The sequence below is a fragment of the Macaca nemestrina genome, chromosome 11, assembly GCF_043159975.1.
Source record: "Macaca nemestrina isolate mMacNem1 chromosome 11, mMacNem.hap1, whole genome shotgun sequence".
Lineage (NCBI taxonomy): Eukaryota > Metazoa > Chordata > Mammalia > Primates > Cercopithecidae > Macaca > Macaca nemestrina.
This window is the reverse complement of record NC_092135.1, coordinates 56,875,281-56,896,513: the sequence shown is the minus strand read 5'-3', so window position 1 is coordinate 56,896,513 and position 21,233 is coordinate 56,875,281. Positions and strand designations below refer to the sequence as shown.

Sequence of the window (21,233 nt, the reverse complement as noted above, 5' to 3'; positions counted from 1 at the left end):
ATCAGCTTCATGAATCACAGGCTCTCATTTCCACAGTGTGCACATGGCAGCTTCACAAATTACCCAGGCAGGGCACCACCAGGCATCCTGCCTTTTTGCTTTACCTATATTTCTCTTTTCTACCAAGAACCATTGCTTTCTTAGACCTTTACACTCACATCACCAGTTCTAAGAGCCGGCTTCCTGTATAGGGCAATTCTATATACATAACATTTTAATCACTTCACACAAATTATGTGCAAACCAGGAGAAGATGAATAACCCAAGGAGCTGGCAGCAGGGCTGGAAGTAGAATCCACTGCGTTCCACTACCTTCACGTTCTATTCCCAGGGAACAAAGGCCCGCAGGAGGGCTGTGCTGCATGTCAAGACGACACATGCTTGGGAGAAAACACAGACCTGGAGGGCATGTGGCTGAGGATAAACATTCAAGGGGACAAATAGTATGGGAATCCATTCATGGCCACCAAGTCAGATGAGGGAAACTGAAGACAGGCTCCAGGGTAGATGGCGATGTGGAAATTACAATCACCACGACCCTACACTTTATAGTCTACATCTCGTTTAAATTTCACTTACCCTATGTGTTAGTTCAGGCTGCTACTTTAAACATACCACAGAAGGCTGGATTCCATGGCTCATACCTGTAATCCCAGCACTTTGGGAGGCCGAAGCAGAAGGACTGCTTTACCCCAGGAGTTCAAGACCAGCCTGCACAACATGGTGAGATCCCATCTTTTTAAAAAAATTGAAAGAAACAAAACCAAACAAAAAACAGCATAGACTGGGTGGCTTAAACAACAACTTATTTCTCAGGTTGGAGGCTGGGAAGTCCCAGCAGAACCAGTGTCTGATGACAATGCCTGCTCACTGTACAGCAGGGCCTCCTTATCTGCAGAGGATATATTCCAAGGCCTCCAGTGGAAACTGAGGATAGTATTGAACCCTGTATACACACTACGGTTTTTCTTATACATACATCCTTCGCTTGCACTAAGTGGCTTGGTGTCACTCATTTCAGGGGATCTCTCTTACAGAAGTCTACACAGTCTCAACGCTTTCTCTTGGCAACACGTTGCCATCATTTGGAACACATTTTCTGTTGTCTTCAACCCATAAACGGAAGGTCTTTTTCATCTTAACTAACCTTTATCACACACAGTAGAGGTAACTTATGCAGTTTGACATATGACAGCAAAACTAGTATGAATTTCTTTTTCCTTCGTCATAATTTCACAGATTCGTTCTTACTATAGATCTTAGCAACCTCAGCATAGTCTTTTCTTTATTAAGTCAAGAACTTCTGTCTTTCCACTTAAAGGAAGCACTTTACAGTTTCTCCCTGGCATTTCCAAATTGCCAGCCTCACTACTCTTGTGCTCTGGGGCAACGATTAAGTAAAATAAGGTTGACTTGAACACATGCGGTGTGATACAGCGGAGTCAGTCTGACAACCGAGAGGGCTACTGAGCCTGGGAATAGGCTGTGAAGGTAGTGGAACACAGTGGATTCCACTTCCAGCCCTGCTGCCAGCTCCTTGCGTTATTCGTCTTCTCCTGGTTTGCACATGAGTGACTAACAGGAGGGTAGTGTGTGCAGCACACGGACACTGGGAAAAGGGAAGATTCTTGTCCTGGGTTGGAAAGAGCTGGATTTCAGCACGCTACTCAGAATGGCATGCAATTTATGACTTATCAATTATTTCAAGAATTTCTCATGTAATATTTTTGAAGCACAGTTGATTGCAGGTAACTGAAACCACAGATATGGAAGGACTACCGTATCCTCACAAGGCTAACAGAAAGAGCTCTAGTATCTTCCTTTTCTTTTATAAGGGCATTAATCCCATCATGGAGGCTCCACCTTCCTGATTTCAAAACTTAATCACCTCCCAAAGTCCCCATCTCTTCACAGCATCCCAATTAGAGGTTAGAATTTCAACATCAATTTTGGGGGGGCAATAACATGCAGTCCATAACATCTTAGAAGACCCATTATTACCCCACGTCTCAGAGGAAGAAACACCTATGGCCTGCTCAAGCCTATAGAGCTGGGACATGAATCTAGCTCCGTCAACCAGCCCACGACTGGGGCAGACAGACAGCCTGCATCTGTCAGGACCCTTCACGTCTCATTAGCTGAACCGGAGTCTCACCAGTTCCAGTGTTTAGGGTGGTGAACTTGCTCTCCCAGCCTCTTCAAAAGGTCAGCTCATCAGCTGTACTCAGTGCCTGTGACCAGTAACGAGGACTTTGTTGGTGGTGGAAGTAACAAGAAAAGCACATCTCCTTTGGAGAGGGTTTCCCAAATTCTACTTCTCAGAGCCCTTGTCCAGCAAAGCGGCTCCCTGCATGGCACAGTTAACTATCTCGATAGTCCCCACTCCAGGCAAGGCTTTCTGGTTTCAGTGCTCCAGACCCTAATCAGGAAGTTTTCCCCAAAGGTATCAGTTTCCCTTTGGTAAGGCACTCTGGTTCCCACTGGGCTCTCCCTTCTAGAAATCACCACTCTGTGTTCACCTTAGTTTCCCACCTCCGGGCTTGGCACACCCCTGGTGCCCCTCTGCCTGGAGGCAGGCAGCCACCCCTGCCAACAGACGCAGACGCACGCGTGCTCCTGTCACAGCAAATGTGAGGAGTCGAGCTGGAATATCAGGTTTTCTTTCCTGTTTATTTCTGCTTTACACTAGTGCTCATTAGCACTAGATATAATCGCCTGCATGGGCTCCTGTGACTTCTGTGTTTCTCTGTAAATCAGAAATCATGAAAAAGATCCCCACCACCACCGCCTCTGCCCTCATCTATTTTCTCTGAGGTGAAAACATTCATTTCTGAGCATGGCACTGGGTTTGTTCCAGCCGCCATCTGACACCACCACAGGGTGCAGCTGACACTGCTGTAAAGTGTGACTGGATAAAACCTCCAGTCATCATTAACTGCAGGCAGTGGGAAACGGGCAGCAAAAATGCAAAAGCGTGAAAATGGGAGAGAGACAGGAGTGGTGGAAAGCAAGGCTGAGCGGCTACTGACAAACCCAGTTGAAGACACACTCCCTTTTGCTCAGCACCTGGACAGAAAAGTCCTAAGTGGGAGGCTGGACCTAAAGCGTCACTTTTCTCTGGATATGGGGAAAGGTACACTCTCAGCTTTCTAAATGTAAAGAACTGTTACATTTAAAATTGCCTATGCATCCATTAGCATTTTCAACCAATCACATGGATCTGATGAGCATGGAATACTAAAATCCTATTGGTTTTAACAGTTACTTACCTATGCCCCGTCACTAGGATAAAGGAAGTGACTGGATTCTGAAGATGTGATTGGATCCTGTTTTCAGGGCTCCCAAGGGGGAATGACAAGATGCCAACAAAGACAAGAGAGCAGTCCTTACAGAGAATGTCACAGAATGTCAGGGCAGAGATGCGAAATAAAGGTTATGCAGAGCAAAGAGGAGACACAGTGCTACAGATGTTTGGAGCAAAAGAATATTATTTCTCACCTAGAGAAAAGGAGAGGCACACAGAAAGGCTGGGCCAAGCAAGCGATGCAAGCCTTACCCGCGGTCAGCTCCTGAGGAGAAGGTTCTGACCGAGGCACAGGAATTTTCAGAAGATGAGCGATGCGGGAAGAGGAACAAGAGGGCTGGGTGAAGGCACAACAATGATTTGGTCAAGAGAAGACAATTCAGTGGGGAAAGAACAGTCTTTTCAGTAAATGGTGCCAGGCCAACTGGTATCCACATGAAAGAGAATGAAGTTGGTCCCTACTTCACATCACACAAGAAAATGAACTCAAAATGGATCACAGGCCTAAATGTAAGAGTCAAAACTATTAGGGGAAAACATGAATGTGTATCTTTATGACCTTGGATTAGGCAATGGTTACTAGGACATGGCATCAAAAAGACAGACTAATAATACATAAATTTAAAACCTTATAAAAATTTAGAACTGCTGTATTTGAAACAGTATAATCAGCTGGGCACAGTGGCTCATGCCTGTAATCCCAGCACTTTGGGAAGCCAAGGCGGGTGGATCACCTGATGTCAGGAGTTCGAGACCAGCCTGGCCAACATGGTGAAATGCCCTCTCTACTAAAAATACAAAATTAGCCGGGCATGGTGGCACATGCCTTTAGTCCCAGCTACTCAGGAGGCTGAGACAGGAGAATCACTTGAACCCAGGAGGTGGAGGCTGCAGTGAGCCGAGATCTCACCACTGCACTCCAGCCTGGGTAAGACAGAGTGAGACTCCGTCTCAAAAAAAAAAAAAAAGAAAAAGTAAAAAAGACAATCCTCAGAATGTAAGAAAATACTTGTAAATCATTTATCTGATAAGGAACCTGTATCCAGAATATAAAAACAATTTTCACAAACTTATTAAACTACAATGAGATATCAGTTCACATGCTCTAGGATGGCTATAATCAAAAAGAAAATAACAAGCACTGGCAAGGATATGAAGCAATTGGAAACCTCATACTCAACTGGTAGTGATAAAAAATAGTATGGCCACTTAAACAATTTGGCAGTACCTTAAAAAGGTTTTACGGAACTACCATATGATTCAGCAATTTCACTAGGTATATACCCAAGGGAAAAACATATGTCCATATAAAAATGCAGACACAGAAGCTGATTGCAGATTTATAATAAATAGCCAGTGTGGAACCAACCAAATATCCACTGATGGAAGACTGGATAAACAAAATGAGTGGCATGTATGAGTATTCATTCTGTTTTATTACCAAATAATGTTTTACTGAATGCGGTACTGATACATGGCACAACATGGATGAACCTAGACAACATGATGCTCCATAAAAGCAGCCAGTCACAAAATACCACATATTATGAGATGACCAGAATAAGCAAATCCAGAGACAGAAAGCAGACTCATGGTTACTAGGGGCTAGGAAGTAGGGAGTGAAGAGTAAGGGCAGGGAGGAATGTGAAATGACTAGTAATGGGTATGGGGTTTTTGCTTTGGTTTCTTTGAGGAGATAACAACGTTCTAAAATTAAGACTGTGGGGATGGTTGCACAACCCTGTGAAAATGCTACAAAAAGAACATCAAACTGTAAACTTTAAATGAGTGAATTATGTGGTATGTAAATTATATCTCAATAAAGCTGTTTTTTAAAAACGCAATGGAATAAATCACAATGGAAAAATATATAAATTTGACTGGAGAAAATGAAAAACTTCTGTGAGTCATAAAACACTGTAACCTAATTAGATGGAAAATGAGCCAGAAACAGTTTTTTATATATAACATACATGACTGATAGCCTTAAAACAATGAAGCTGTGCTCAATCAGTAAGAAACACATATTGTCCCAGTAGAATAAAGGACAGCTATCACAAAGAATTTCCAAAAGAAAAAGTTACCAATGACCAATAAGAATATTCATCTACAATGTTAAAAAAGTAAGTTTTGGCCCAGTAATCTCACTTTTATAGTCTGATAAAAATATCAGAGATGCCTTTAAATCTTAATATACAAGAATGTTATTTTTTAGTAGAAAATGGGGAACCTCTTACCTGTCCAATGCTGGGGGAATGGGCAAATGCATGACTGTTGTTTACGTACTATAGAAACAAAGCAGGAGCGATCATCAGAAGTGGTTGTCTTTCAGGGGGTATAGAAGGCCTCAATATTTAGTGTATCATTATTTTGTACTCCTTTATAATGTATTTTCCTCAAATAGTTCCAAAATTTTAAGGATATATATACACATATATTTGTACTCATGGAAATGCAATTATGAGATAATCACGTATTATTTATCAGTAATTCTCAAACTTTATTACATATTAGAATCACCAAAGAAGCCTTTTTAAAAATCCCAACATCCAGACCATACTTCATATGCATTTAATCCGAGTCTCTGAAGGTAGGAGCTGGGCATCATCAGAACCCTTTTAAATTACTGGGCTGACTCCAGAGTATATCCAAATTGTATACAGGTGAACCTGGACTCACTGGCAGGGGAATAAATGGACTCAAAGTAGAGCAAATGCATGCACACTGGTTCTATGTATGAACACACATTCAAGAACAACAGAAAATCTGTGTGTCACGTTCACAGCTGGGCATGCAGTAAGGAGGCCATCATATAACAAGTTTCCAGGAGGAAACAAAGAATGCTCTCCTATTCACCCCAGCAGGAGGAACTGTCCTTGCTCAAGGTTAGATGTCAACTGTGGTCCCAACCACTCAGCAGTGGAAGCAAGGACTAGAACCAACTGGCTCTACAAGGAGAAATGGGACTGTGCATGGCCTGTGTTATTCTCCACCCTCCAAGAAGCAGCCTCACGGATGCATGTGAGGCTTTAAGCCCATGCCCTCCTCCTGCCCACACCCCCACCCCATCTATGAAATCAGAACACACTCACATTATTTACAGCTCACATGCCAACAACTTACAGGCAGAACATCAACACAGGCTGGCTGACAAAAGAGAATATGCTGGGGACAGTGTGGAGGATCAGGCTCTACCGGTAACTTGCATGAATTTTGGACAAGTTCCCTAATGACCAAGGGGTCTTTGCTTCCCCATCTGCAAAGAGGCCTGGACAGGATGTGCTCTGGAGGCCTCTCCAACTCCAGCATGCCTGTGATCCTCCATGATCTCTAGAATCCTCACCAGGCAGCTGAAACTGGAAGCCAACTGAATGTTTTTCTGACCATGAACTTGATCTGCCTCAGCTGTCAAAGTTCCCGACACAATCTCATGGAAAGGAAGAAAATGAAAATTGTCTGAGAAGTGCAGACAGAACGGAAGTTCTAAAGAAGGCAGCTACAGAATGACGTCTCCCAGCCTCTTAAAATTGTCAGTAGTCCACAGTTAGGCCGCACAAAGCACCATCCATTTAAGCTGTTCCCAGAAGATGTGAACTTCAAAAAGCAGCCACTCAAAGAATGCTGGGGGGAATATGAAATCAATACAGCCTTTCTGGAAAGGAACTGGGCACTATGTATCAAGACTCTTTATAAATGCAGGCCATTTAGTTCAACAATTCCACTGCTGGGAACCTGCTACCCCAAGGAGATATCAGAGATGTTTGTAAATATCACTGGACAAAAGTATTCCTATTGGGAGTTCTAACAACTAGGGTTGTACAACAACGTACTGAACTGTACACTTAAATGGTTAAGATGGTCAATTTTGTTATATGTATTTCACCATAATTAAAAATATTCACACCAGGAATAGCGAAAACAAATCATAACATGTTAAAAACTTTTTTTTCCTTTTTTTAAAGTATCTGGCCGGTATGGGTGGCTCATGCCTGTAATCCCAGCACTTTTGGAGGCTGAGGCGGGCGGATCATGAGGTCAGGAGATCGAGACCATCATGGCTAACACAGTGAAACCCCGTCTCTACTAAAAATACAAAAAATTAGCCAGACGTGGTGGCAGGCGCCTGTAGTCCCAGCTACTCGGGAGGCTGAGGCAGGAGAATGGCGTGACCCTGGGAGGTGGAGCTTGCAGTGAGCCCAGATCATGCCACTGCACTCCAGCCTGGGCAATAGAGCGAGACTCCGTCTCAAAAAAATAAAATAAAAGGAAAAACAGTGAATATCCAACAATCAGAAATGTTTAAAAATCAATTATAAGATATTGAAACAATGGACAACAAATATCAAGCTCTTCAAGTAAACTGGAAATTGCTCATGATAAAATATTAAGCGAGAGCTGGGTACAGTGGCTCATGCCCGTAATCCCAGCACTTTGGGAGGCCAAGATAGGAGGATCAGTTGAGGCCAGGAGTTCAAGACAAAACTAGGCAACATGGTGAAAACCTCATCTCTAGGAAAAAAAAAAAGAAAAAAATTAGCTGGGCATGGTGGTGCATGCCTGTGGTCCCAGCTACTCGAGGCTGAGGTAGGAGGATCACTTGAGCCCAGGAGGTTGAGGCTACAGTGAGCCTTGATAGCACCGCTGCACTCCAGCCTGGGTGACAGAGCAAGACCCTGTCTCAAAACAATAAACTTAAGTGACACAAGCAGCACACAAGAGGGTTATATAATGTGGTCTCAGGTTTAGGTGGAGCAGATTTTTTTCAAAAGACTAGAAGAAAAAATGTTCGCAGTAGTTCTTTATCAACGGGATTTCCAGGTTTTTTATATGAAATACTTGCGGGTTGGGGAAGGGAGTGCCTTCGCAGACATTAACTCATGGTCCAAGAATCAAAGAGACAATATGGCTTCTACTACACAGGCTGTCAATTTTGCGGTTTTTCCCTTAACAAAACAGAGGCAGAGAAGTTTCAGAACTGCGACATCAGCTATGTCCACTGTGGGACAGAAGTAGAACCAGAACCGGCAGAAGCAGAAGTGGCCGGCACTCTCCAGTGTCCCCATACAAGGAGTAGGGCAGGAACACCCACTTGTCACCATCTGCTGTCTTACTCCATCACAACATTTCAAAGGGTTGCTTCTCATTCATGCAAGATGTTTTGATTGTTTGATAATGGGCCCAGAGTGATCTGGGAAAATAAATGCAGATACTTTATAAAGTATCTAATGATACTACTAATAAATCACAGGAAATGAGCTTTTCTCTTCTCTGGAAAACAACAGCACACGTTACAAATATAGATGAATTTTAATCCAAAAAGACTTGCAACTGCCACAGAACTACTTTAATGGATGCTGGTCCTTGTTTTCATTAACAGAAAATATATTTACCATTAAAAACAAAAGTTTTGAAACAATACTCAGAAAACAGTCTTCTAACAACAACAAAAAAAGACAAATAAATGGAGGAAGGTGGCAGAAGAGTAAATAAAAATAATAACCTCAATATGAAGGGAAAGTAAGAAACGCAATCATGTAACATGCAAGGTCACACATTATCACAAGGTTAATTAAATTATCTCTGGCCCACAGTTCCCAAGATCCAGGAAGTAATCATCAATTGCATTAACATACCTATTTTTATTAATTCAGGCTGTGTTGTTCAGAGTGTCTACTTACAGGGGTTTGGAGTATTTGATCCTTGCAAGAATAATTGTTCCAGTCCCTGACAGTTTCTGGATTAGCATCAATTAATGAAGAGTTTCTATACAAACAAGTGAAACAAGTTTGATTTTTTTGTTTTTGCTTTTTAACCTTAAACAAGAGAGGAATTGGTGGGGGTGGGGCATCTTACAAATCAGAACAGAAGTCATCAAGGTAATTTCAGAGCACGGGTCTGAATGATGGCACAACCCTGGAGCATGATCCACTGTAGGGCCGGGCTGGAAAGAGAGGAGGGGAGTGGCTCCATACCTCTGAGTGCTGCAGACACACTGTACTGACTCCATCATTAGCAGCAGCAGTGCTAGCTTTTAAAATAGATGAGTCTTTTTAAATCCAGTGCACATTCACAACCATATGTCACCTTTTCTTTCTTTCTTTTTTTTTTTTTTTTTTGTTAAAACCAGGCAGGTAGAATATTAGAGCTCTGGATACTTTTACCAACAATATGGTTTAAGCAGAAATCTGTGTTAGACACTGAAAAAAAGTATTGTTCATTATTTGATGTACTGAGTCACTGCCATTTTTAAACAGCATCTCTGCCCTAAACTTTTCCAATTAAAATTACCAAGATAATGAAGCCAAATTACCACTGTGAGACACTAATTTGCTGTACAAATTTGGGCAGTGAACAAGCACTGCTCTGTTAGAGATGCATTTGCTTAGTTTATTTAATTATCATTTGGACCAAAAACATCTAATAGAAAGAACATCCCAAATCCATTAAAAGCTTGTATGTTTCAGAACTACTAACCTCCTTCTATTCCAAGGCCTTCCAAAGAATTTAGCAAAAATAAATTTCATTCCTATGGAGAAAAACTTGATATTTTCTTTAAAGAAAAAAACTAATGTCCACACACATATAAGGAGACACGGCCTTATCAGGGATTCTTCTGCCTCCATGCCTGTAACCTCCATGAAACCTTTCTGGGTAGCCACACTCTCGAGGCTTGCCATGCCATTCAATCCTACCTAAAGTCCCACTAAAACACTCAATTTGTCAATAAAATTATATCTGAAGTGCAGTCTTCCCTGAAGTCTCTCAGGTGTTCTCCAGTCCTAATGCCCAAGCAATATTAATTCATTTGCAGTAGCAGAGACTATAGGTAGGCAAATTGTCCAGAAATCTCTGCACTTGGCATTACCTTCAACAGAGATCCCTTAAGAATATCGATAGTTTCTGAATTATCTCTATTATCTATTTTATAGAGATGAGGTATAAGACATCTTGTTTGTCCTCAAGCATCAGACACAGGAAGCACATAATGTTTTTAAGAAGAAAAAACTACTCAGTGATACTTTTTAATGCATAGTAAGGCAGACTTTATTCAGGACCATCTTAACACATATAGGGACCACTGCAGCGGGATTTTGCAGGTAGGGAAAGATTGAGCTCAACTCCAAATACAGGATGGGAAAGCGAGAATTTATAGCCAAGGAACAAGGTGGGGATTGGTGCATGAAAAATTACTAAGAAGAAACATCAGGGGTAGGAAGGCAATTCTTGTTAAAGACAGGTCAGGGTGACCAGACGTCGCCTGGAAGATGGTGGAGGATGAGGAATCTAATCAGATTTGGGTGGGGATGGGGAGGCGTTCTTGCTAAACTTAGTAGCATGCTTCTTAGCTAAACCTGGATTTTACAAGAAAGTGCGTGTGCACACACACACGCGGACCTAGGAGAAAGTTCAGGAGCGTGACTAAAGTGTAGCCAAGCAAAGTGGGTTTTTTCTTTTTTTTTTTTTTGGTCAATATACACACTAATTCAGGGGGGAAAAGACAAATGACATACCTGATAATAAAGAAAAAGTAAAATACTGTGCATACTTTTCGGAAAGAGTAATTCCAATCAGGATAACCCAGTATGACAGGCAGTGTGGGAACTATGATTTGAAGGAAGAGAAGAAATGTGACAAAGAGATACAGCAGTGAGGGAGGGCAAAGAAGGAAGGACGGACATTCCAGGAATTTCCCCAAATACTGATAAACAGGTCAAATTCCTTGGCACAGGAAATTACTTCATACCAAAAAGGTTCCTGAGCTCCAGCTAATTAATGGATTGTAAACAATGTTGTCCTAAACCAGAAAATTCTGCAACAATAAAAGATTTTGGACCCTCACCAATTCAGAGCACCGTTTCTAACATTCAGAGCCTTTAAGGATGCCCTCCTAATTTACCCACACATAAACCTCAAAGATCTACTAAATGAGTCGGCATATGTCATCTCAAGTAATACAAATATTACCAGGAAATCAGAGAAACAGATACCAATTTCACAGCCCTAGGCACACTTTGGGTAGATTCTGAATATGTTTACATGTAATTGAGAAGAAACCCTACACTGGCGTATGATCAACTGGGCCCCAAATTATCCTGCCTTTTGTAAACACTCCACAAACCTTAAAAAAAAAAAAAAAAATTCAAGAACTTTTAAAACTCAAGGTATCAGCATTTTAGAAAGGCTTTCCTCACATGTGAATCATAACCTCTCAAAGTTCTGTTTGTTTTTTGGGGAGTAATGTTAAGTGTAAAGCATTGATAGAGGGAAGCCAAAATACTTTCAAAGTATAACAGGAATAATCCAAAGTCCCTTTCCCCTACCCCTTTACAAGTCTGAGTTTTCCAAACAAACTTTATAGCTGTTCAAATGCTAGATGATGTAATCAAATAAAATACATCAGTATATAATACTAGGTAGGAATAAACAGACCATCGTCAGATGACTTTTGCCTACATCCATAATCTTTAAACCCACCATGTGTGAGCTTGGATTACAGTCATGTGTCACTTAATGATGGGGATACGTTCTGAGACAGGCATCATTAGGTGATTTTGTCATTGTGCGAACATCCTCAAGTGTACTTTCATAATCAAGGTGGCACAGCCTACTACACACCTAGGCTCTATGGCATAGCCTATTGCTCCTAGGCTACAAACCTGTACAGCATGTGACTATACTGAATGCTGTAGGCAACTATTAATGCAGTGGCAAGGATCTACGTATCTAAACATAGAAAAGGCACAGTAAAAACACAGTATTACAACCTCATGGGACCACTGTCATACATGCAGTTTGTCATTGATTGAAAGAAACATCATTATTCGGTGTTATAACTGTATAGTGCTCCTTAATTCATCAGTGAGAAAACAATAAAATTGCCGGTTAACATCAGTACTGATAACAAAATCTTAAATCTTTATAAAAATCTAGCCTGGCAGTCCAAACAGAATGAATCTATTAAAACCATACTTTTTCCTTAAATTTAAAAAAAAAAAAAAAAGATTTCTTTCTTCTAGAAGATACTATGACAAAGAAAAAACGTTCTCCCAGAAGATTTCTCATGGGCACTAGGTTTGCTTATTTTCAACACATGTACTACATATATAACCAAGGCAGCTCCTTCGTTCCCTGTTTACCTGGGGACTTTTTGTTTGCTCTTGATTGCACCAAGTGAGACTGTCGAGGCAGCAAAGGTGATGAAGGCAGAGACATCGAGACACCTTTGGCCAAGCTCACCCTATAGGTGTCCTCTGCTGCAGGAAGACTGCTCACAGGAGAGTCAGCACCGTGGTCAAGGGGCAGGACTGGAGAAGTCTCTGGACCAAAGTCACCTCCTAGAGTAGAGAGGGAATACTTAGGTTAAACCATCCATTCATTACAAGTTGATGCAAATTTAATTCCTATAAACTATATTCTCAGAACATAATTCCCATATATCAGATGTGTGTATTTAATTTTTTTAAATGACTTCTCCCCTACTACTCTTGAAACGTTTTACCCTACGAGGGAAAACTCAAGCATCAGTGAACTCTGCTCCATGTGCCTTTCTGCACTACCCTGATATGGTTTCAATACCTAACAAAGGATCCAGGAAGCCACTGATCTGAGATTAGATCAAGGTCAATTATGAATGATCCACAAGAAGCTTTGATTTCAGAAAAGGAAAAGGAGATGGCTTACTAGCCTTACATGGGTATCAGTAACACAGATTCAGATACCAACCCTTCCAGAACTCCCGGGCCTCCACTGCTCCTCTCTAATAAGAAAAGTCTAAGGGAGACTCTAGCCTACATCCACATTCCTCCCCAGCACCATCCCTTGGTTCTCTCATCCCATCTACTCAACACTCCCCATGACACAGGGCCACCCTCCTAAAACTCAAACAGCCCCAAACCAGTCATGAGACTGGAAACATCCCTCACTTACTAGGCAGCTTCCGCTTGACACTCTGCCCCTAAACAAGTTTGGGGACAAACAAGCTTACTATTATGAAATTAAACATTGTTAAATATGGTGAACCCCAAGTTTCTCTTCAAAGAATCAGTATGTCAATATGTTCAGCTCTCTTATTCTTTGATTCTCCATTTTAAAGTTTAACTTCCTGGTTCTCTTCAGCTTCTTGCATCTAGTTTCAGTAAACAACTTTCCTGCCAATCCTAATTAGTAGTTCACACCTGTTCCCTGGTCACCTGCTCTGTCCTGACTCATCCCGGTCACCTGCTCTGACCCAAGTCACCTTTAGTTACCTGTTCCTAACCATCCTTCCCACCAAACTACTTACCCCACCATTCTGGCTCATACCCCTGCTGTCTTTAAAATAGTCAATCAGAATTAGCTTAGACTGTTTGGTCCAACCCTAACCAATAGGGGAATGACACAGCAGTAGGGGCTACCTGCGTCAGGAATAAGAACTCCTGCCCCTCTCCTGTCCAGGTGCACTCTCGCCATTGTTCCATCTGTGATGAGCACCCTTTCTGCAGAAAGTAAAAATTGCCTGCTGAGATAATCAAATTTATGTTCGAGTGCTATTTCTTTGTGGCACCAGGGAACAAGCATTTCTAAAAACATTCTAGGGCAGGCAAAACCTCAAGCAGCAGAGAGGATATAATCACAATGTTAAAAAAATATACAAGAAAGAGTATCTTGGCTGGAACTAGTCTCCCAAAAAAAAAAAAAAAAAAAATACAGCCAGTCCTCATGTATTCAGATAACACATTTTCCTCCGATTGCCTCTCCCCACCAATTACCTTTCCCGCTCCTCAGTATGTACTAAGATGGAACTAAGGATGTGCAGGGAAAGAATGTAAGTCATTATCTGCTTCTTAAAAAGCATCTTCAAACTCTAAGTCACACACAGCAGAATTTGAAAGACGCATAAACTTTCCCAGAAGAACACGAGTGTCTGTGACAAAAGCTATCCAACCACTCCTTGCCATGCCTTCCTGGCTCCAAAAACAAACCAAAAAAACCACACACACACACACACACACACACACACACACACACACACACACACAATCAAAGACTAGATTTTAAAAAAAGAAAAAATGAAAGCTGCCTAGCTAGGCAGGAACTAAATTTTGCAGATTTTTGTGTATAAGGCTGAAAAGGGATACGAACCAAACCATCAAGTTTCAAGTGGTATCACTGTGCTTGTTTTTTGTGTTAGGAGTCAAGGGGAAGTAGAGTCAACCCCTCCATATAGGACAGGCACATGCCTTATTTTTTTTTGAGACAGAGTCTCACTCTGTCACCCAGGCTGGAGTGCAATGGCACGATCTCAACTCACTGCAACCTCCACCTCCTGGGTTCAAGCGATTCTCCTGCCTCAGCCTCCCGAGTAGCTAGGATTACAGGCGCACACCACTACACCTGGCTAATCTTTGTATTTTTAGTAAAGACAGGGTTTCACAATGTTGGTCAGGCTGGTCTCGAACTCCTGACCTTGTGATCCGCCCGCCTCTGCCTCCCAAAGTGCTGGAATTACAGGCATGAACCACAGCACCTGGTTGGCACATGCCTTACTTTTAAAGGGAACTCACAGCAGAGCAGTGAACAGAAAAGTCCCACAATGGGCATGTCAGCAAAGCCAGATAATTTTAGTCACTCCTGGGTTAGCTATGCATGAGGCGGTTTTTATAAACTTGGGAAACTAAAGATTTATCGCTAACTGCCCAAATTTACCGGCATTTGAAGAAACAAGACAGATCAGAAAACTCACTAGGGCCGGGCGCAGTGGCTCACGCCTCTAATCCCAGCACTTGGGAGGCTGAGGCAGGCGAATCACGAGGTCAGGAGTTCGAGATCAGCCTGGCCAACATGGTGAAACCCCATCTCTACTAAAAATACAAAAAAAAATTAGCTGGGCGTGGTGGTGGGCACCTGTAATCCCAGCTACTCAGAAGGCTGAGGCAGGAGTATTGCTTGAACCCAGGAAGCAGAGGTTGCAGTGAGCTGAAAGTACACCACTGCACTCTAGCCCAGGCAACAGTGTGAGACTCCATCTCAAAAAAACAAACACAGAAACAAAAATCTCTCACTGGAGTTACAAAAATAAGGACATTCATGCAAATCCCCAGGACGAAGTTCTGTCCTCAAGGGAGAGAAGCAGGCAGGAGTTAGAGGCCTTTACCTCCTAGAGTCTATGTGGACAGCAATGGCCCCCAGCTGGGCCCCCCCGACAAGCTTCATCCACCTCCTTTCACCAGCCAGCACTGTAAGATACTACTGTCACCAATCCCCAGAACCACAGGGGCCAGTCTTATAGCACTGGGGATGAGCCTGGAATCTTTGAGAAACCACCTCAAGGCTTTCAGCCAGGTCACGAGGTTTCCCAGCTGCTTTCCCTTCAACTGTCTGGTGAGGAAACAGATCTTAAGGCAGAGCTGGGCTGCACTATGATGCCAGCTCGCGGTGAGGCCAGATGCCCTCTGTCTTGACAAACTTGTAAAAGCTGAGGGATGGTTGTTTTCTCATCACCACCTCACTCTCACATTGAGAATGCAAGCAAGTGCTGTGCTTACAAGAACCATTTCACATCAGCCAACTCTCGGGTGTACAGGCAAGAAACACCAGGAGACAGACCAGAACTTGGAAAGCGCTGAGGTCACAGCCACAGGACATTACACACAAAAGACGTGTAGGGGACCTTGAAGAGGTGACACTGGTTTTCCATGTGGTTTGAAGAGAGCTACATTGCCCTGTGGCTGTTCTTACATAGCCTAAATCACAGACCCAGCTAGTCAAATGGCTGTGGGACGGCCTGACAGGCCACAAAGGCACTGTCCCCTACTCACACATAAGTATTACTGACCTATACAAAAACAAATAAAAACCCAGATTTCAAGTCCTTTAATTTGGATGAGGACACAAAAGAAGGGAGAAATACATGTACCACCACCAGAAATAAGTAAACAGCACTGAGAAAGGTTTATTTTCTTAAATACTTAGAATTCTCCAACATGACACAAGAGAAATTAGGCATTGAAGGGAAAAAGAATTAGTTTCCTAATTATAAATTCTGCCCATAAACTTTGTTTAGAACAAGCAAAGCAAATATTTTCATTAACTGCAAATGTGGTGGGGATGAGTTTCCAAAGCATGCTGTAAGCATGAGGACCTTCAGCCTTTGGAGCAGCTGGACTCCAGCACTATGATTTTATGCAGGCTGCAATAAAACGAGGCTTAAGAGAAGAGTTAGCGGGAGGGCGGTTTCCATTTCAAGTTTACTTCACTATCTCAGTATAATCACTCCCAAACATGTTGTTCTGTTTGGTTTGTTTTTCAGAGGTAATGCAAGATCTCTAACTTCCAGTATCCTTTCATTAGAAAGGTACAAAGTAGGGAGAGAAGTTTTATGTATGAACAGGAAGCACAAAGCGGGGTGGATCCAGCACTCTGGAGCCAGGAGCTTTAACTGCACAAGCGCAGGGGGTTTAAGGTCAAACAAAGGGCATCACAATGACGCCAGAGGCAGAAAGTGAAAATTGCTTAGGGGCATCCACTTGAACAATACAATATTGGTTCTGGGCAACCTGACACCAGAGATTCTCCAGTTGATTTCACATTCCTCAGCAGAAGCTTAAAGACATTTAAGAGGAATTAAAGATGTTTCACTGCAACAACCAGCACGGCTGGCATATTTCTTACCCCTTGAACAGATACTGTTTTCTTTTAACTATGACCTGTTTTATTCCCCACCTTGATTATTGTTTTCTTTTAACTATGACCTATTTTGTTCCCCCCCTTGATTAAGTGATGGGAAGCACATTTCAATCACCCTTCCTGTTGCTGCAGGCAGAAATGCCAGGTAGGACAATGCAACCTCTCCAGGGTATGAAAACCATGTTATCAATGACCAGTAATTTACCTCCTCCAGCTTCACTAGCAGGTGTTTCCCATGGAACATTTACACACCACAGACAGTCACACCTATCCCAACATGCTTTCCATCTCAAAGCACTGAATGCAATCACACTGTCTCAGATGGGAGACTGGGGCCTGGGAGGTAACCCCAAGGAACAGGGACCACAGCTAGAACCTCCCCACAAACGGTCAGCTCAGGCTCTAACATTCTCACCACTTCACATGTTTAAGAGCTTTAATTTGGGGGAAAAGATAGAGATCCCCAAAACAGATACATTTTTAATGAGTATTTTAAATACATAAGGAGTCAGCACACTTTGCTGCAAAGGGTCTGATAGTAAATATTTTAGGCTTCGCAGGTTACATGTAGTCTCTGTCACTCATATACACACACACTCCTTTGCTTCTTTTAAAATCATCAATTCCCTTAAGTCCAAAAATAAAAGTCCAGAAAGGGCAAGTGTACACACAGACATCTGTAAGAACCTCTCTGTTCATAATAAATAAAAATATATATGCATACAAATAAGTTAAAGTCCTAGTTTGCAAAGATAACAAAATTATCAAAGGGAATAAAGCCATCCAATAAGGCGTTATAAATTGGCAGAAATGGCTTTTCATAATAGTTGTTTATTTTAAAAAGTGTTTACCATTACAGGCTGTGAAAAGGGATTTCAATTCGAAAATGGAAGAAAATATGAATCTGGGAGATGAATGTTGAAAGGCAGCGATGCAGAATGGCAACGTCCAACATCACAGATTAAAGTACATGGAGTGCAGGATTAGAGACAGCTTTAAAAAATGAGGGCAGTGAAGGCAAGGAGATGAAAGTAAAAGCATATTTCAGGAAGGGAAGGGCTGAGAAAGGCAAGGGTGCACTTAGACACTCAGGTAAATAGGTCTGCAGAGGCAGGAAATAAGATTTCCATTTATTGTGCCACTGAAGTGACTGGGGTGGGGTGGGGCGATAGAAACTTAGAATAGAAAAAGATAGATGTTCTGTTTATTGAGCTCCAGAAAACGAGACTTGAGCAATGCATTTAACTAGGGCATTAAATGTGTTAGGGCATCTTTTGTGCAGTCTCCACCTTAAGAGTGCAATATTTCTTAAACATTTTCCACCGTAAGGTTTTATAACCACGTAACTAAATACACACACACACACAGACACACACACACACCGCTATATTTATAGAAAACAGAAAGATTTCTTCCACAAGATCCAGTATCATTTTTGAACCCTTCAGAAGGCTACAACTAAAAGCACTTTAAGCCATTTTATGTCTTATAGAATCTCCTAATTACAGGCAGAGCATTTTCAAAATAAATGCATCCAAGAAAACAATTTTCAAAAACCTTATTCAGACAATCATGATTAATTCTCAAACAATACCACTAAGAGGCAAGAAAGCAACTAACCCCTAGGGTACAAGAAACCTAGCCAATAGGACAGCGTATACTTGTCTTCAAAAATCCACCAAGTGGGATCTAAATAGAGATCAGTCAATACTGTCCGCATGGTTTTATTCTTAATACTCAATGATTATAGAACCAAACGTACAAATGTGCTTTATCCTGAAACAGATGAGTAAACAGACTGGCATTTCCTCTCTAATTGTCAAAGTTTTCCTTTTAAGATATATCAGCATGCAAGAGTTTCTGTGCTTTAAAAATAAATGACCTCAGAAAAACTCCCACCCCCAAACTCCCAGAGGGGTGCAATTTAAAATAAATGCTTATTTTTTTTAGATGTATTAGATGCCAGGACAGGGTTCTGGGTGCTTTATATATATTATTTCACTTAATCTTCACAGCCACCCCACAAATTAGGCATTGCTATTAGCCCCCTTCTCAGATGAGGAAACTGAGGCACAGAAAGGCTCAAGTATCTTGCCCAAGGCCACTCTGGCATATGTCAGAGCTGAGTCTGAACCCAGGCAGTGGGATCCAGAGTCCACTGTCTCAGTATTGATCCCCCTGGAGAAGGCTACTGAGACAGGCTTTCAACATTATGTCATTTTGCATACTTAAGAAGGAAAACCAAAAATAGTATATGTAGGTCTACGCACAGTACTGGGCCACCACAGAGGGAAAACAAAACAAAGCACCCTGTTCCCTCGTCTATTTTCACTTTTCATGCCGGCTGGTTAATTAGCTCCACAGCACTCCCGCAGCACTCCTTTTGGGAGGTACCCAGGCCCAGTGATCATTAATCTTCTCTCAGTCACACCTCATGCTGTCACCATACAAGCGAAGTGGATCCAGGATAAGTGTTTAGTCATCAAGCACCCTAGTTTCCTCTCCTCTCCATGGGTACTGGACATTTATTAACTCTTGCAGCATTTGGGCCTGCTGCTTCTGCGGCACAGCGGCGCTGGGTCCGGTCATTCTGCCTAGTCCGATGAGGGGTGAAGTCGCGAGCTAACTGCGGTGGAAGGCAACCTGGCAGGGTTCATTTTCAATCTGCATGGAATTTGTGATTCTACATTTCCTTGCCAGCACAGACTTGTCCAGGTCCACCAGTCCTGGGGAACACACTGCAGCTTGAATTCCGTGGCTCTGCCAGGTCGACTGATGCTACACCTGATTAGAGCAGCAGTTCCCAACGCCCTCCACATAGAGAGACCCCCAATCCCTGCTGAGCGAGGCTGTTTTAACTGGTTGGGAAAATGGCACAGGTGATGGTCCTTAAAGCTCACCAAGTGATTTTACTGTGCAGCCAGGACCGAAAGCCACAGAAGCAAGAAGGTGTCAAAAAGATCTGGACTGCTTATGCTACTTCCCAAGACAAAGAGGTTGCAAGAAAGGGAAAAGAAACTACAGGGCCTACTGTACTAAGTAATGCAGATTATTAAAATAAAAGTTTCCATTCCAAATGTACATTACTTGAGGGTATATGTGTATATATATGTGTATCTATGCATGTGTGTATGCACACACAATACGTTTACATCTATACAAACATGGACACTTGTACATGCATGGAGGGTCTCAAGCAGGATACACATCCAACCAGTAGCAGTGGCTACTATGTTCGAACATCATTCGAATGGGAACTGATCAACTGAAGCATGGGTGTAAGATATACACGTTTAGATGGTTTATATTTTTTCCTCTGTGCACATTTCCTGTAAATATTTAAATGTACATTCCCAAGGATTGAGCCATGTGTCGATTTTAAGATCTTTAGGATAAATGGGCCACCTACTAAGGCCTCTTGGCAAGTAGGGTGAAATGAAGCTCTATTCCACAAAGCATGTGCTCGAAGTGACATGTGTGTAGGCACTGCTCGGAGGCAAGCTTGTTTGCAGCTGACCACAGTGGACACGGGCATGGCAGGAAGAAGAGTGCCAGTGCCCTGCTCCAAAGGTTGGATGCCAGCAGTGCTGAGCTTGCCACACTCCTGTCATTGATGGGCTCTGGGTCGGCTGGCATTTCTTCTCTTCCCACCCTTCTGTTTATCTTCCAGGTTGTGGTCATCTCTGCTGTCGGTGGCAGGGTGTGGGCACACTTGCAGATGCCCACTCACATGGGATATGGATAATCCAAAGCCCTAGGAAAACATCTAGTCTGCTGGGGAGGGAAGAGGGAAAGAGAGACATGAGGGGTGGAGTGTAATGGGAGAACAAGGAAGAAAGCAGATGCTAAAAAGGAAGGAAATGAGGCAGGACAGGACCAAGGAAATGAGAAGTAAAGAGAAGAGGGGGAACAGCCACTCAAGGAGCAGGGAGGGGTGGAGGTGGGGTGCAGGCGATAAACGCATGAATTCCTGTTTCTTTTTAAAACTGCATCTGGTTAGCAGTCCTGGTAAGGCCTCTCCCAATACCCTAGTAAAATGTCTAAGTACAAAGTAAGAAAACTCACGAGTGCAAAAAAAAAAAAAAAACAAAAACCATACCAAAAGGAAGAGACTGCCAGAAAAGGGAAGAATTCCCGGTAATTTTAAAGATGACAAAAGAGGATCCTTTGTTGTTGGAACAAACAATTGGTGGCCTAACCACACTCCAGTCTATAAAACATCAGAGCCCAGCCCACCGTGGAGAGGGGAAGATGGCAAACCTCT

The 21,233-nt window shown here is 42.4% G+C and overlaps 1 protein-coding gene across 10 annotated transcripts in view; it reads right to left on the bottom strand.

Moving 5' to 3' along the window:
- LOC105493193 (tetratricopeptide repeat, ankyrin repeat and coiled-coil containing 1) overlaps positions 1–21,233 on the bottom strand; it is a 263,922-nt gene that overhangs the window by 121,436 nt on the left and 121,253 nt on the right. For all 10 annotated transcript variants that reach the window (XM_071072815.1, XM_071072818.1, XM_071072811.1 and 7 more), the window contains one exon: positions 12,442–12,639. In XM_071072815.1, the coding sequence (XP_070928916.1) occupies positions 12,442–12,639 (198 nt within the window). The remainder of the gene's footprint in view (positions 1–12,441; positions 12,640–21,233) is intronic.